The sequence below is a fragment of the Hylobates moloch genome, unplaced genomic scaffold, assembly GCF_009828535.3.
Source record: "Hylobates moloch isolate HMO894 unplaced genomic scaffold, HMol_V3 SCAFFOLD_19, whole genome shotgun sequence".
In the NCBI taxonomy this organism is placed as follows: domain Eukaryota; kingdom Metazoa; phylum Chordata; class Mammalia; order Primates; family Hylobatidae; genus Hylobates; species Hylobates moloch.
Window position 1 is genome coordinate 25,116,025 of NW_026652294.1, and position 16,696 is coordinate 25,132,720.

A 16,696-nucleotide genomic window follows, 5' to 3' on the forward strand; every position below is an offset into this window, starting at 1 on the left:
GAGAAAGAAGTGTCTGTCCTCTTGCATTCCTCATAACTCTCCCAGCACCGTAATGGGAGCCGATGGGATTAGTGCACAGCCGTTCCCAGGCACTGTGCTGAGTTCCTGAGAGTGTACTCTCCCTTGCTGACCCTGTGGGGTGGGTGCTTATCTGGAACACACTCCCTGTCTCCTCAGGGCCCTGGCTCTGTCTGTGGAGCAGTCTCCTTCCTGCACTGCACCCCTTTCTCATCTCCACTGTGGGTTTCCTCTGCCTTTCTGCCCGTGGGACCATATTGAACAGGCCCGAACAGAGGTCACCAGCAACTTCTTTGTGGCCAGGTCCAGCTGGCTCCTTTGTTTTCATTTCACTTGACCTTTCAGCAGTGTTTGGCACTGTGGACCATTCCCACTTAAAAAAAAAAAAAAAAAAAAAACTTTTTTTTTTTTTTAGGTTGAGTCTTACTCTGTTGCGCAGGCTGGAGTGCAGTGACACAATCTCAGCTCACTGCAACCTCTGCCTCCTAAGTTCAAAGGATTCTCACGCCTCAGCCTCCCATGTAGCTGGGATTACAGGTGTGTACCACCACACCTGGCTAATTTTGTTGTATTTTTAGTAGAGATGGGGCTTCGCCACGTTGGCCAGGCTGGTCTTCAACTCCTGGCCTGAAGTGATCCACCTGCCTTGGCCTGCCAAAATGCTGAGATTACAGCCGTGAGCCACTGTGCCTGGCCAAATTTGTATTTTTAAAAAATTAAAGTAACACATAAAGTACCATGTAAGCATGGTAAGAAGGAAGCATAGAAAATCAAATGGTACCGAAGGGTATTGAAATGAAAAGGACACATTTCCCTACCCTGGCCAATCCCAGTCCGCTCTCCAGAGGTAACGTGGCTAACGGTTTCTTAGTTATGTTGTGCAAGTGTATAAACATGTATGTTCCTTAGACAGTAATGCCATTCTCTACATTTTGTTTTCTTTTCTGACATAAATTACGGAGATCTTTTCACATCAGTGCATACCAGTCTGTTGGCTGTGTGGTACCTCGTTGTACACACTTCATAACTTTTTAAAATTTTTTTTTCTGAGACAGAGTCTTGCTCTGGTGCAAGTCCTGCTGAGGCTGGAGTCCAGTGGCGTGAACACAGCTCACTGCAGCCTCAACCTCTTGGGTTCAAGCAATCCTCCCACCTCAGCCTCCTGAGTAGCCAGGACTGCAGGCACACATCAACATGCCTAGCTAATTTTTAAAGTTTTTCTGTAGAGACAGGGTTTTGCCATGTTGTCCAGGCCAATCTCGAACTCCTGGCACAAGTGGTTCTCCCAACTTGGCCTTCCAAAGTGCTGGGATTACAGCATGAGCCACCTCACCTGGCCCTCTATATTTTATTATAAACAGTTCTCCATTGATGGGCATTTAAATTAATTTTCACTCTTACAAACAGTGCTGTACTAAACATCTTAGTGTGTCTTTGTGTACATTGACTGTGTTTTGGGATAAATTCCTAGAAGTGGGAGTCCTGGGTCAAAGTGTGTGCACTCTGCAGTGTACATTGATGCAGCTGTATTGCTCTACAAAGAGATTGCACAAGTCCACTGTCTTTTTTTTTTTTGAGATGGAGTTTCGCTCTTGTTGCTTAGGCTGGAGTGCAATGGTGCTATCTCGGCTCACTGCAACCTCCGCCTCCTGGGTTCAAGTGATTCTCCTGCTTCAGCCTCCCAAGTAGCTGGGATTACAGGCGCGCACCACCACGCCTAGCTAATTTTTTGTATTGTTAGTAGAGACGGGGTTTCACCATGGCCAGGTTCGTCTTGAACTCCTGACCTCAGCTAATCCGCCTGCCTCGGCCTCCCAGAGTGCTGGGATTACAGGCGTGAGCCATCGCGCCCGGCCCACAAGTCCACTCTCTTACAGCAGTCCACGAGACGGTCTCTTTCCCAAAATTGGGTTTTATCACATTAAATTCTTGCCATCTTGTTAGAAGAAAAATACCATCTCATTGTTTTAAATTGCATTTATTTAATTGTGAATGAGATCCAGCATTTTTTTTTCTGTTTATTGGTCATTCATATCTCTCTTGTGAATTAACCTGATGTCTTCCGTCTTCCACTAGGTTGCTCAGCTTTTGTTGATTTGCAAGAGCTCTTTGCATACTGAAGAAATGATCGCTTTGTAGCCTCTGCTGAATGCACCTGTCCTGCTTTGTTATTTGCCTTTTGAATGTGTCTGTCCCTCTTCTTGCGCTTGCCTCTTCCCTGGGCTTTGGTGACCATTTTCCTGGGTTGCTTTTTCCATCTCATCACAGTCATCGTCAGGCTCCATTATTGGCTCCTTCTCCCTGTGAGCATCCTTAAGTGTTGCTTTTCCGCAAGGATCAGTCTCCTGGGTGATCTCATCCACATCCCAGGTTTCAGTTATAGGCTGAATGCGGAGGGCTCTCCACGCTCTGTTCCTAGCCAGCTCCTCTGTGTCAAGCTTTAGCCCTGAATATGCGACTGCCAACTCAACATTTCCTCATGGCATTGCCACAGCCGTCTCCAGCTCCATGGGGCTGAGATCTGAAGTCGTCTCTTTTCCATCCGTCTGCCCTGCCTGTCTTCCCATCTCTATTCCTGACTTCTGTAATGGTGTTCAGTGCTAGCCCAGTGCTAAGCCCCGAGCTGCAGTTCTAGTAGCTTCTTTCTTAGCTTGTTTCTTCTTCTCATGCACTCTACCTAGGCAGTGGCAGTGTCCTCTGGCCCCTTCCTGTGAAATGTCTCCAGGGTCTGTCCTCTCCTGCAATACCATGGCCCAAACTGGGCCTGCCTTCACCCTAGCCCCTGAGGCTGCTGCCAGAGCACCCCCTGCATCCTTTACCTGCAGACTTCTCCCATCTGGGCAGAATTCCGCATTCGTCTTTGTGATCCGTTCTTTCTCACAAGGAAATGTGATCCTTTCTGTCTCCTGCTGACAGTTCTACAGTGACTCCCTTTCACCTGCAGGGTGGAATCTCAACTTTCCTTATCACACGAGGGCATTTCCTTCTCTGTGTCCTCAGCAGTCGCCTGCCTTACCTTCCTTCTACCTGTCCTTCCAATAAGAATGGACTCCGTGCATTAGAAGGAACTGCTGTTGACAATGAAGAAAGGACACAAAGCTGAACATTTCTAACAGTGGTTAGAGATGGTTAGAAAGGCTGGGCGTGGCGGCTCATGCCTGTAATCCCAGCACTTTGGGAGGCCGAGGCGGGTGGATCATCTGAGGTCAGGAGTTCGAGACCAGCCTGGCCAACATAGTGAACTCCTATGTCTACTAAACATACAAAAAAAAATTAGCTTGGCATAGTGGTCTTTGCCTGCAATCCCAGCTACTCAGAAGGCCGAGGCAGGAGAATGGCTTGAACCTGGGAGGCAGAGGTTGCAGTGAGCCGAGATTGCACCTTTGCACTCCAGCCTGGGCGGCAGAGCGAAACTCCGTCTCAAAAAAAAAAAAAAAAAAAAAAGAAAGTAAAGAAATGAATAGAAAATTGAAACAGCACAAGAAGGTGTGCATTTCTTCCTCAAAGGGAAATCTGAAAAAAAACAAAAAACAAAAAAAAAAAACGAAAAGGCGTGCAGACACACGTGTCTTTCTTTTGCCAGACATAACCACTATTCACGATTGTGATCTCTTCCAGCACAACGGTCTAGGCTGTGTGTTAGGTTTGTGCATCTGTGTTAATCTTGTTGTTTATACGAAGGGGATTATGTGATGCACGCTCTTGATGCCAGGGCTTGGTTTTGCACTTGTGAATGGGCATTTTTGTTGCCCTCGTGGTGCTTGTCTCTTCTGTTGTGTGGCTGGTCTTGGTAGTGCTCTCTGCTCAGTGATCTGACTTAGCACTGAATGGTAAACTACCAGCCTCCCCATGTAGCTGCCATTTTCTGTTTCTGTGTCTTAGAAGAAGATATTCCTTGTTTTTTTCCCCATTTGATAGGTGATGCGGAAATCTCATGAAGCCCGTGAAAAATTACTCCGTCTTGGAATCTTTAGACAAGTGGATGTTTTGATTGACACATGCCAAGGTACATATTGTGGTGTAGTATCTTTATAATTCCCTTTCTGTCCATCACAGAAAAGCTGTTTTTGTGGCCAGATGCAGATCTGGGCAGCAGAGCACCCCTCCCTGCTGTGTAGAACCTGAAAGTTGATCCAACAGGTAGTCCTTGAGTTAGCAATCTCAGGGAAGGGACTGGATTTTTTGTTTGCTTTTGGAGAGGGGTCTTTCTCTGTTGCCCAGGCTGGTCTGGAACGCCTGTGCTCAAGCGATCGTCCTGCCTCAGCCTCCTGAGTAGCTGGGATTACAGGTGCGGCCCCAGATTTTTGTATGAGGCCGGGGAGGAATGGTGAACTTTGAAGATACTGTTGTGTAAAGCCCTGGACTGCACAGGGGCCTGAGAGTGACTCTGAAGGAGGGGGCCAGGCTTCGTTCACATAGCCCAGCCCAGCACTGTGCAGACCCCATCTCAGTGTGTGCTTTAAAAAGAGGAGGGAATCCAATTTCCATTTTAGTTTTTGCCCGTTTTCTTGTTGCTGTGTGATATTGGGCACGTCTCTCAACATTTATTCTTTGGCTAGTGAGCACCTGCTTCGAGGCCAGCCCTGTGCAGGCCCCAGAGGGAGACACAGCAGCACACAGGGCGTGGTCTCCTCCTGAAGGGGCTTCGGTCAGTGGGGCTGGGTTGGGGGCAGACCAGTAAGTGATGGCAGCACAGTCGCTATGTTGTGCTGTAAGAGGCTGAAGGAGGAAACAGTTCACCTGGCCAGGGCATGAGAAGGGGATCAGAGAGGGTGTCCCCGAAGGGGCGATGTCTGAGCTGAGACCTAGAAGATGCATCTGAGTGAGTATAGGGAGAAGGGCTGGTAGTGAGGTAGGGTGAAGAATGTTCTGGGGACAGAGATAGCACTTACCAGGCCCACGCCAGGGGAGAGTGGCTCGCTGGGTGGACCACAAGTGTAGGAAGAGCTGGAGTGCAGGTTGGGGGAATGGAGTGCTGGAAAACAAGGAAGAAAAGCTGTCAGGAGCCCAGACCATGGCGGGCCCAACACGGTGCGGTAGAGTTCCCACTTTAGTCTGAATTCAGCAGACACTGTTGAAAAATAAATATTTGGAATGAATCTGTGAATGAGTAACTCTTCAGAATTGAATGGGGGGTAATTTTGAGAAGGCCTAGATAAGACAATATAGGAAAATGCTTGCGAAAAATAAGGTGCTAGATAAACTAAGGACATTTTCATTATTTGGAATATAGTTTCAGCCAACACTAACAGAGACCTAAAAGAACAGTGGCTTAGACAAGAGAGAAGTCTCCATCTCTCCACACAGCTGGGAGACTGCCAAGGGCTGGTGTGGTGCTGCGTTCCCTGAGGTCACCTTGGGCTGGCGTGGTTTCCCGTGGTTCCCTGGGGTCACCTTGGGCTAGTGTGGTGCCTTGTTCTCTGAAGTCACCTTGGGCTAATGTGGCTTCCTGAGGTCACCTTGGGCTGGTGTGATGCTTCATTCCCTGAGGTCACCCTGGGCTGGTGTAGTTTTCCCCCGTGGTGTCTTGTTGCTTTGTCATCCCTAGGGTCCCTGAGTCCCTCTGATGGCTGAGCACCGTGTCCTCATTCCAGTATTGGAGGAGCACAGGAGGTTGAGAGGGCTTACCCCTCCCTTTAAGCACCTGTCCTAGGTGTTGTACATGGCACTGCTCTCATCCCATTGGTCGGGACTTAATCACTTGGCCACACCTAGGTGCAAGGGAGGCTGGGAAGTAAAGCGTAGGTGGCTAGGTACTCTGCTAAAAATCAAGAATTCAATTACGATTAAAACAGGGGTTCTCAGGTTGAGCATGGTGGCTCACGCCTGTAATCCCAGCACTTCGGGAGGCCGAGGCAAGTGGATCACGAGGTCAGGAGTTCAAGACCAGCCTGGCCAAGATACTGAAACCCTGTCTCTACTAAAAATACAAAAATTAGCCGGGTGTGGTGGCACACGCCTGTAGTCCCAGCTACTTGGGAGGCTGAGGCAGGAGAATCACTTGAACCTGGGAGGTGGAGGTTGTGGTGAGCTGAGATTGTGCCACTGCACTCCAGCCTGGGTGACAGAGCAAGACTCTGTCTCAAAACAAAAGCAAACAAACAAAAACCAGGGGTTCTCTGAGTGTGAGCCTGGACCAGCAGTGCTGCTGTCACCCAGGAACCTGTTGGAAATATGATGCCACTGAAGCAAGAACTCTGGGGGTGGGGGTGGGGGTGGGGCCAGCGGCCTGTGGCAGATGAGCCGGCCATGTGGTTCCGACGTGTGCTCAAGCTGGGGAACTACTGGACTAGTGAAAGGGAAGAGATAGCGGGAGACAACCTCTCTGCACCTGAGTCCTAGAATACTAACAGTAGTACCCGTGAGGCCCTGCAGGAAGTGGTTATGTGCATGGTGCCGTTGGATCCTCACGGAATCCTGGTGAAGTGTCATTATGATTAAAAAAAAATACAGGTCGAGTATCCCTTATCCGAAATATTTGGGACCAGAAGTGTTTTGCATTTTGGATTTTTTTGGATTTTGGTATATTTGCACTGTACCCGTGAACATTCCTAACCCCAAAATCCGAAATCCAAAATGCCCCAGTGAGCATTTCCTGTAAGTGTCATGTCGGTGCTCAAAAAGTTTTGGATTTGGAATACTCAACCTGTGTTTTCCAGCTAGTGAAACCATGGCTCAGAGAGGCTTGTCACTTGCCCAGGGCAAACGAGTGAGTGAGACACTTCCAGTACCCGAGGCCCCACCCACTACCTGGGATGCTTTTCTAGGGGCGAGTTTTGTTGGAGGCATTTGCTTTTCGCTCTCTCCTGTCCCTGTTGTAAGCGTGCCCTTGTAGGTGGTCAGCTGGTCCACCTCTGCAGAGGCTGTCCACCTAGGCGGCATGTTAGGATGACCTGGAGCTTAGATGGCTTAGGGCAGTGAAGCTCCTGCGTGTGGACTGTGATGGTGGATCTGTGTCACCGTAACGGGCAGCAGCACGTGTGACCCCTCATGTAAACTCTGGACTTGAGTTAATAATTGGTGTATTGGTTTATCAGTTGTGACAAATGTACCACACATGTGAGGTGTTAGTAAGTGTGTGTCGGGGTAAGGAGAGGTTCATGGAAACTCTTTGTACTTTCTGCTTTATCTTTTTTTTTTTTTCCTGCAACCCACCATTGCTGGCTCCAATTCTTTATCTTTCTGTGCGCCTAAAGCTGCTCTAAGAAATAAAGTCCACTAAATAAAAAATTTAAAAAAAAAAAGAAAAAGAAAGAAAAGATGGTGCCAGGCGGGGTGGCTCATGCCTGTAATCCCAGCACTTTGGGAGGCCAGGGCGGGTGGATCACGAGGTCGGGAGTTCGAGACCAGCCTGGCCAACATGGTGAAACTCCGTCTCTACTAAAAATACAAAAAATATTAGCCGAGTGTGGTGGCGGGTGCCTGTCATCCCAGCTACTCGGGGGGCTGAGGCAGGAAAATTGCTTGAACCCGGGAGGTGGAGGTTGCGGTGAGCTGAGATCACCCCACCGCACTCCAGCCTGGGTGACAGAACGAGGCTCCGTCTTGGAAAAAAAGAAAAGATGGTACTGAGGCTCCACCCTAGACCTGTTGGACCTGAGTTCCTAGAGCGGTGCCTGGGCGTCAGCTTATTTTGACAGTTGCCCAGATGCGTCTGGATGTCCAGCCAGGGCTGAGCGCCCCTGCTATGTGCAAGGCAGGAGTCGCCTTTCCTTCCTGTGAGAGGCCACTCACTCCTACGGAGCCCAGCCTGCTCCGCACAAGGCACCCCAGGGCCGTGGTGGGTCACGAGGTGGCTGCTTCCAGCTCAGACCCAAATCATATACCTGGTGCGGGGGAGGACAGACGTGCCTCTTGCACACAGTAACACAGCAAACAATCTCACATTTATCTTCGAGGGTTACTGACATCCTTATTGTCATGTGAGTTCCACATTTTCATGTCGGTTGAATTGAGACCCCAAATATTTTCAAGGACCTCTCTAATAGGAGGACGGATTCCTTTAGCAAATATTGTTTGCTTAAGTGTGCTTAAGTGAATAATGCTGCTTATAGTTATCTCCTTATAGCAAAGGTAGATTGTTTTTGTTTTTTGTTTTTTGTTTTTTAGAGACAGGGTCTTGCTCTGTCTTCCAGGATGGAATGCCGTGGCACAGTCATAGCTCACTGCAGCCTCCAACTGCTGGGCTCAAGTGATCTTCTCACCTCAGCCTCCCGAAAAGTTGAGACTACAGGTGCTCGCCACCACATCTGGCTAATTTTTAAAATTTTTGTAGAGACAGGGTCTTGCTATGTTGCCGGGGCTGGTCTTGAACTCCTGGCCTGAAAGTGATCCTTCCATCTTGTCCTCCCAAAGCACTGTGATTACAGGCCTGAGTCACCGTGCTCAGCCCTGTTTATTGATATATTCTACCAGAGAAACTAGAAACATTATTTTTTGGTGTAGAGGTGTGCAGTATTTTGATTTTGTGTGGGAGCGTTCTTAAACATTCTCATGATTATATTATTTTCCAAAGGAGATTGTAAAGTAGAATGAACCTTCAGATTGCTTTTTGTCTTTTTTAGCAATGGGAACCCAAAGAAAAATAACATCCTAGCTGTCTTATTGTCTAATATTTTTTATTTAGGTGATGATGCACTTCCAAATGGGTTAGACGTTACCTTTGAAGTAACTGAATTGAGGAGATTAACGGGCAGTTATAACACCATGGTTGGAAACAATGAAGGCAGTATGGTATGCTACAGGCTTTTTACTTTCTTATATTGGAACTTTGAGTTGGGAACTTTTACACTATGACCGCATTCTAAAAGCTGATGAGTTTCAAAATTTGGTCATTTCATTTACCTTAATCTGTTGTTATTTGTTAATCTCGTTAATCACCATAGAATTGGTGATAATATGTGTTGGATTGTTTGATAACAATATTAACGTCAGTAATTAGGAATGATTTGGAGAATGTTCATATTAATAGTCTTTTGTTCAAATTCCTTTAAACTCTAAATCTGTGACATTCTTGAGCTTCACAAGTGGCGAGGTTAGCTTGTCCCTTGCATTAATCAGGTTTGAATGCAGGATGTGAGCACTCAGCAGCGGAATGTTTAAAGAATGAAAGTGATTACAAATGAAAGACTAGATCTGTAGTTAGCATTTTCCTTCTGTTTTTATGAAAGTCCCTTAGCTAGCATAGTCTTTATCCAAAGTTCTCATTCCTTCAGTTTAGACCACTGCTTTTTTTTTTTTTCCTCCTAGGTACTTGGCCTCAAGCTCCCTAATCTTCTTGGTCGTGCAGAAAAGGTGACCTTTCAGTTTTCCTATGGAACAAAAGAAACTTCGTATGGCCTGTCCTTCTTCAAACCACGGCCCGGAAACTTCGAAAGAAAGTAGGAAGCCCAACAGATCATTGAGTACACTGGCCTGATAGAAAAGTTAAAATAGGTGGCTTATTTGTGAAAAGAACCATGACAGAATCAGCTGCCACTTCTGCAGTGACCACATGCTGTAGATTTCCTCTTGAAGATGAGCCCCACGGGCCTAATGTTAAATCTGTTGATTTAAATGTGTGCAAGTTCTAATCACTGTTTCAGCTTTTAAAGCTCTATCCCATTGTCTCCTAGTTTCTCTGTAAACTTATATAAAGTTACTGGACAGTTCCCTTGGAGCTCACTGCGGGAGACGGACAGAGGAATGTCAGCTGAGTACAGTGTGAGTAGCATTTCAGTCCTTCCCTCTGGGCTTGGGGGAAAACAGTGTGGCTTTTTCACTGATTCCCAAAGGCAGCAAGAGGGCAGCATGGAGAGCACAGGCCCTCTGCCCTCTGCACCAGCTACCTCCTGGCCAGGTGCCTCTTCTCTAGCTGAGTACAGGCTGCCAGGGACCCGAGAGTGACTGATGCCCATGTTAGCAGCTCGTTAACCTGGTCCTGACTACCTGAGACACCATTGGTTGTCCCTCCCCATATGTGTGGAGACCGACAGTTTCTCATAGTCAGCAGAGTTGGTCAGATCACTGAAGGTTTAATTTTTTTTTTTTTTGAGACAGAGGTTTGCTCTTGTCGCCCAGGCTAGAGTACAATGGCACGATCTCAGCTCACTGCAACCTCCGCCTCCCGGGTTCAAGTGATTCTCCTGCCTCAGCCTCCGTCACTATTCCCAGCTAATTTTTGTATTTTTAGTAGAGATGGGGGTTTCCTTATGTTGGCCAGGCTGGTCTCAAACTCCTGACCTTAAGTGATCTGCCCGTCTCAGCCTCCCAAAGTGCTGGGATTACAGGCGTGAGCCACTGCGCCTGGTCTGGAAGGTTTCGTTTTTGGTTCACACCTAAGTTTACACCTAGAAGGGTGTGATTAAATGCCACCATTGGAATTCATATCATTTGGCCTTTTTGGGGCTTTATGATAACCTGCTCTTTTTTTTTCTCCTTCGTTTCTCCACTGTTCCTGACTCCTCCTGTTCTGGGCTTTAGTTCATGAGGAGAGCCCTGAGATAGAATACTACGTAAGAGTCGTTCCCCACGTGTGGTCTTCAGACCAGCAGCATCGACCTCAGCTGTGGGCTTGTTAGAAATGCACATTCACGGGCTCCACCTTGAGCTGCCAAGTCCGACTCACAGAGAGTGGGGCCCAGGAAGCTTTAAGTGTGCTCTCCCTCCAAGAACCCAGCAGAAGCCCTGGAGGCGACCACCTGGGCTTGACTCCCCCGTCTCCCTTAGGGCTGTGCGACCTCAGGCAAATGACTCATCTGTGAAATGAAGGACAGGAGCGCGCGGCCTCCCAGGGCTGTTGTGAGGGTTGGATGAGAGGCGTGGTAAAGATCCTGATGCGGCGTGTGGCGCGGTGCAGGTGCTTGTGGTGCGTTAGTGCCCCGGGCCTCTGGTCCCTGCAGACCAAGGCCGTGAGAACTCAGAGCACACAGAGGTGGGCTAGGTAGACTCCAGGTTCAAGATGGAGACGGGAGAATCCAGGCACATTTGCACTTTCATTTCCTTTTCTCCAGATTTTCTTGTCTGGAAGGGAGCAGCCCTCAGACACCTTTCTCACCTTTCTGCTTTGATACCGTCCTTGGATGCCCTCTGGTGGGGCCGTGGAGGGGACACCCGGGGCACATGCTGCTCTCTCTAGCCCACCGTCCTCCAGCAGGTCTCCAGGTGCCCGTGTGCACCCACAGGGGTCGGGCTCCTGGGAGCTTAGCCACCCTTCTCCCCGGTGTCATGCTTCATCTCTTTCTAAGGCTTTTTAAAAAACAGATTTTTAGGAGAGTAGAAATAGCCTATTTTTTCACAAGGAATAGCAGAGATGAAAGACACCAAAGTGTAGACTGGGCCCTCGGGTGGGTGCAGGTAGAGGGAAGGAGGAAAGGGGAGGGCAGAGATCTCGTCGCCGGCAGCCCTGAAGCTGAGCTCCTAGAGGAACGGACCAGATCGTACTCAGTGGTATCCTTGGGGCCCACGTCAGGCCTTCTAAGGAATGAAGAAATGATTTAGGAAGCTCTACACCTCCAGTAGGCATTTGGGAAAGTGCCTGAATCGCAGGTGGCCCTAAGTGTAGAGATGGCGGCTGTGCAGGCTGCCCCTCCTGTACCATCTCCCCAGTGCCTGGCATGGTGCCCTGTGGGTGCTGAGGTGGGTGCCTCTCACCATGAAGGCGGGATGGAGTGTTCTGGGCCTGTTGGTGACCCACTCATCCAGTGGCCTGGAGTTCAATTGCAAGCCTGAGGGCTAGAGAGGGCCCAGCATGGGACGCCCCCTGGGGAATGTGGGGTGACGTGGCTTCCTTGTGAGAGTTAAATCACTGTCCCACCACTTCCCAAAGCCACCAAACATCATTCACTGTTCAGAAAACATTTCTCTGAGATAGAAATCTAAGATGAGCTGTCCTGGTGTCAGGAAAGAGTGTCAGGCTGGGAAGCAGGTGCCACCTGCTTGGACCCCAGAATTCACCTGGCTCAGGCCTCTGCTGCAGAAAGGATCCCTCGCCTCCCACATAACTCTCGTCTCTACTGCCTTCTCTCTGGGCCAGTGCAAGTCGCTGGGTTGCCAGGCCTGGCTTCAGACAGGGTCGGGTGGACCAGGTGGGGTTTGCGCCATCAGATCATCTTAGGTGTCTTACCCGTTACAAAGAAGTGGGAAAGAGATGGCGCCTGTCGATGACAGAGCTGCCTGCAGCCCTCAGACCAGCCCTGTCCCTCACCTGGGGTGCAGTCCTGCTACTTAGAGCAGTACTGACTTTGATTCCGTTCACAGCTTTCCTCCCTTCTTCCTTTGTCCTTCTTCCCTCTGGTTTTCTCTTCCCCTTCTTCTCTTCTTCCCCTTGTCCGTCTCTTTCATCATTAAAAAAAATTAGGTATTTAGTTCATTGTTTCATGATGCCTCATTCCAAAAAATGATTTGCAACAACTTCCTGAGTATGTGTGGTCTGGAAAGATGTCTAATCTCCATGTTGCAGTTTCCCATATGGAAGACCAGCCACACTGTCAAGTGGGAAGGCGTGTGGCGAGAACTGGGCTGCCTCTCCAGGACGGCGTCATTTGCTGTTCGAAAAGAAAGCGGACATTCACTGAAATCCTCTCTTTCGGTAACAGTTTCTCTTGGAGTAAATAATTTTGTTGATGGAACCATGCTATGCATTGGGAAAACAGTCTTTGCCAATCTCAGGGCTGATTGAGAAGCGTCGCCCAGATAGGGTGTCCACAGTGGCGGCCCCCACTCCCCGAGGGCTTGTGGTGTCCTGCCTCATGTTGTCCTTTCCGAATAATGTCAGTGGTAACAGGAAGAGGTGTGCTTCAGAGCTGACTGTGGAACTGCAGCTTTCAAAAAGAAGGAGGAACCTGGCTGAGCCAACTTAGGCCAGGGCGTTGAGCTCCTCGAGAGAATGAACCCAGTGGTGGGTGTTCACCTCCCACGTAGTGAGCAGGAACCGTTTATTCAGTTGAAGCTCAAGTCTCAGTGTGGACGTCTCAGTGTCCTCCTATGTAAGATAGGGACAGTCACCCTCACTTCCTCCAAGGGCTCTGTAAACACGAAATGACATGATAGTTGTAGAGTGCTAGCGTGGTGTGGCCGTGTGCTGTGAGTGCTCATGGTTATCTACCAGAACTTAAAGTGAAAATATCCCCATTCAAATTTCTTTCAGCACGCCATGGTCATCGATTCTCGGAATTCTTCCATCTTACCAAGAAGAGGTGCTTTGCTGAAAGTTAACCAGGTAGTGTTGTTTCACCTGTGACCCCCGCAGGGTGAGGGGAGCCAAGCTTCGGACAGTAGATAAAGTCCCAGTGGGCTGGGTGGCCCTGGGGGTGGGCAGTCCCACAGAGTAATCGCACGTGCAGTGTCGCTTGTGAAGGTTGCCAGCTCCACTCTCAGGGCTTCGAGCCCGGAAATTGCTCTCTACCCGCTGCAGTTCAGTCTTGTGCCTTCACAGAACCCAAGGTGGGGGTAAGGCTGTGGCATCCTTGATGAGGGCCTGTAATAGGCCAGGAGGAGGGCTGTGACTTGGTGTTACCTGGGAGAGAGTGTCCAAAGGCAGGGATCATCCCTCAACGGCTGCAGGGCAGGTGCATCATGGCAGCAGGAGGTGCTGGAGGAATGGTCTTCACCAACTTAGAGGAGTGTGCTTCTCTGCTGGTGTTGGAGGCGGGCTGTTAGTCTGTCTTTGGGTTGCCCTCTTGTTGGAGGCAGGGGCATAGTTCTTTACCGTAAGGTACCTACAAAGTGCAGGCACAGTGAGGAGCCCACCTTGATGACTTGAGAGTGAGGGCAGCGGGGGCTGCACTGAACCTTGAGGCTTCCCTGAGCAGCTACCCTTGCTCTGGCCAGTGGTAGTTAGGTGTTGTCGAGCAGGGCAAAAGCCCGGGGGTGCCTGACCTTCAGTTTCAGAGGAGCAACTAGAAATCAGATTTTTATACAAAATAGCCCACCTTGTGAAAGGTCAGCTGAGTTTTTCCCCAAACGCTGATGAAGCCAACGAGCCAAGCTGCCCATGCTGAGCTCTGTTCAGACACTCGAGTTGCCAGTGCTCCCTGCACACAGCCAGAGGGCAGCCTCCGCACCGCTTGGATCTGCTGATCCTCCATCCGAGTCCGTCCGCTGTTGCTGTCCGCAACAATTAGGATGTGGCTTCTAGGAGACAGAATTTTCTGTTGCCTTTAAAAAAATACAAAACGGCAGAATTAAATCCTGATGCGAAAACATGATTCTGTAGCCCCTGTAATAAGTCTGTTTGCTCCCTTTGACCTGAGTGTTCCTTCCCTGCAGGAACTGGCAGGCTACACTGGCGGGGATGTGAGCTTCATCAAAGAAGATTTTGAACTTCAGTTGAACAAGCAACTCATATTTGATTCAGTGAGTATCTAACGGACGCTGGCACCTGCACTGTCAGCCCTTACTTTGGGGATCTTACCACAGAATCTTAGCTCCTGAATATCTAAAGCACAGAGTGGAAGCCTGAGCGGTAATGCTTAATCTATGATGTTTCCGGTTTAGCCAGATTTGCAGGTAGTCTGGGGAGAAGCCATAATTATTTTCTTTTAAAAGTAACCTCTCATGGCTGGGCGCGGTGGCTCACGCCTGTAATCCCAGCACTTTGGGAGGCCGAGGTGGGCGGATCACAAGGTCAGGAGATCGAGACCATCCTGGCTAACACGGTGAAACCCTGTCTACTAAAAAAATTAGCCGGGCATGGTGGCGGGCACCTGAAGTCCCAGCTACTCGAGAGGCTGAGGCAGGAGAATGGCATGAACTCCGGAGGCAGAGCTTGCAGTGAGCCAAGATCGCACCACTGCATTCCAGCCTGGGCGACAGAGAGACTCCTTCTCAAAAAAAAAAAAAAAAAAAAAAACCTCTGCTAATCGTTACACATAGGACCATGAGAGAGCCCCTCTCCGTTTATCATCTCAGGGCCTTGGAGGAGGGGCGGCTGGAGGACAGAGGGTTGTCTCCTGCCCTTGAAATGCTGTCCCATGTACCTTCTGAGTCTTCACTTGGCTGGGTCTACAGGGCTCTGGGTGCTTTCAGGAATTGTTTTGTTTTTTTTTAATCTTTAGTCCTGTTGGGTTAGTTTCTCCTGATTCACTCAGGAGTGAGGAGTAAGTGACTGGATTCTGGTCTCGCCAGAGGAGCCCCAGGCTGGGAGGACACCTGGCATATTTCTCACGTCTTCCCAGCACCCGGTGGCTGGGAGCAGCTCTGCCCTGCCATTGCTCCCTAGGTCCTTATCTCCCTTAAAACTTGGGGCAAGGATTGAGTTTTAATGAAATGGTGCACGCGACTGTTTCTAGAGAGCTCATTATAAAATAATTTGTTACTGCCCTGATTCAGCCCTTGACTCTGCACTTTGAATTTGGTTCCTGCCTTCTTCTGCCCCTGCCACCACAGGCCTCCTTGTTGTCCAGCGTGGTGAGCCCATCCTGCTCCCTTCTGCAGCACTGGATGTTGTTGCCTGCTCACCTGTTCTCACTTTATCTCTCTTGTTTTCTTGACTCATCATTGCTGCGCTCTTCCACTCCCCAGTTTTCTCTTCTCAGGGCCCTTTCTGCCTCATAGGCATGGCTTCCCCCTAGATCCCTGTAGCCAGCTCCCCACCCTGCTCCTCTCCAGGATAGTCTCCTACAGCCCTGTGGCTGCAGCTGCCGCCTGTGCGCAGCAGCTCTCGTTCTCCTGCCTCCTTCCTGGGCCCAGACTCAAGTGCTCCTGGCTGTCTCAGCCCCTGCCTTACAGACACCTCACATCAACAGAGCTCATCGCCTTCCCCCCCCAAATCTGTACCCACACCTGGGCTCCCCATCCACTGACCCGCACAGTGCACCCTTGAACTTAACTCCCTGGCTGCTCTCAGTCCTCCCCTCAGGCACCTGCCACCCACTGGGCCCTGCCTCTCCTCCCCTCAGCACTGCCCATCTGCACTGAACCGAGGTCACGTTCTGAGTTGTCTCTGCTCCTCTCCCACTCCCTGCCTTCCCCTTCCCCTTCTCCACACTGCAGATATGTTAGTGTTTCTGAAACACAAGCCTTACCGTATCGCTTTCCTACACAAACTGCTTGTGCTATTAGGGTGCCTGTAGCCCTTGATGCTTCGTCACTGTGCCTGTCTCATGCTTCGGCTCTGTGGATATACTTTTTGTTTGCCAGAAGGCATTGGCTCGCCCTGACTCCCAGGCACTTGTACTTACTCTGTCTGCCGCTGGCTGTAACTCCCTTTTTTTCAGTTGTTTCCTTGGCCTCCCACTCCCTGCCTTTAAGACTTTGGTATAGGTTGTCTCCTGCAAGCATTCTTCAACCTCCTAGATGGAAGTGGGGGCTCCTCCACTGTGCCCATAGCTCCTGTGCTTATCCTTTGGTAGTGCCCATCCATCCACCCACCCATTTATCCATCCATCCTTCCTTCCTTCCATCCATCCATCCATCCATCCATCCATCCATCCATCCATCCATCCATCCATCCATCCATCCATCCACCCACCCACCTACCCACCCACACACCCATCCATCCATCCATCCATCCATCCACTCAGCCATCCATCCATCCATCCATCTATCCATCCATCCACCCACCCACCCACCCACACACACACACACACACACACCTATCCATCCATCCACCCATCCACCCATGCACTCATCCACGCATCCACCCATCCACTTATCCTTCCATCCATCCATCCATCCATCCATCCACGACCACCCACCC

General features: G+C 49.7%; 1 protein-coding gene across 2 annotated transcripts in view; it reads left to right on the forward strand.

Annotated features, from left to right (window-relative positions):
• The window catches only part of SAMM50 (SAMM50 sorting and assembly machinery component), a 43,396-nt gene that overhangs the window by 9,725 nt on the left and 16,975 nt on the right, over nucleotides 1-16,696 (forward strand). The window contains exons 4-10 of one of the 2 annotated variants that reach the window (XM_032139636.2): nucleotides 3,937-4,024; nucleotides 8,645-8,751; nucleotides 9,268-9,398; nucleotides 9,633-9,720; nucleotides 12,458-12,586; nucleotides 13,145-13,216; nucleotides 14,266-14,352. In XM_032139636.2, the coding sequence (XP_031995527.1) occupies nucleotides 3,937-4,024; nucleotides 8,645-8,751; nucleotides 9,268-9,398; nucleotides 9,633-9,720; nucleotides 12,458-12,586; nucleotides 13,145-13,216; nucleotides 14,266-14,352 (702 nt within the window). The remainder of the gene's footprint in view (nucleotides 1-3,936; nucleotides 4,025-8,644; nucleotides 8,752-9,267; nucleotides 9,399-9,632; nucleotides 9,721-12,457; nucleotides 12,587-13,144; nucleotides 13,217-14,265; nucleotides 14,353-16,696) is intronic. The other variant, XM_058431522.1, reaches the window with a different exon arrangement.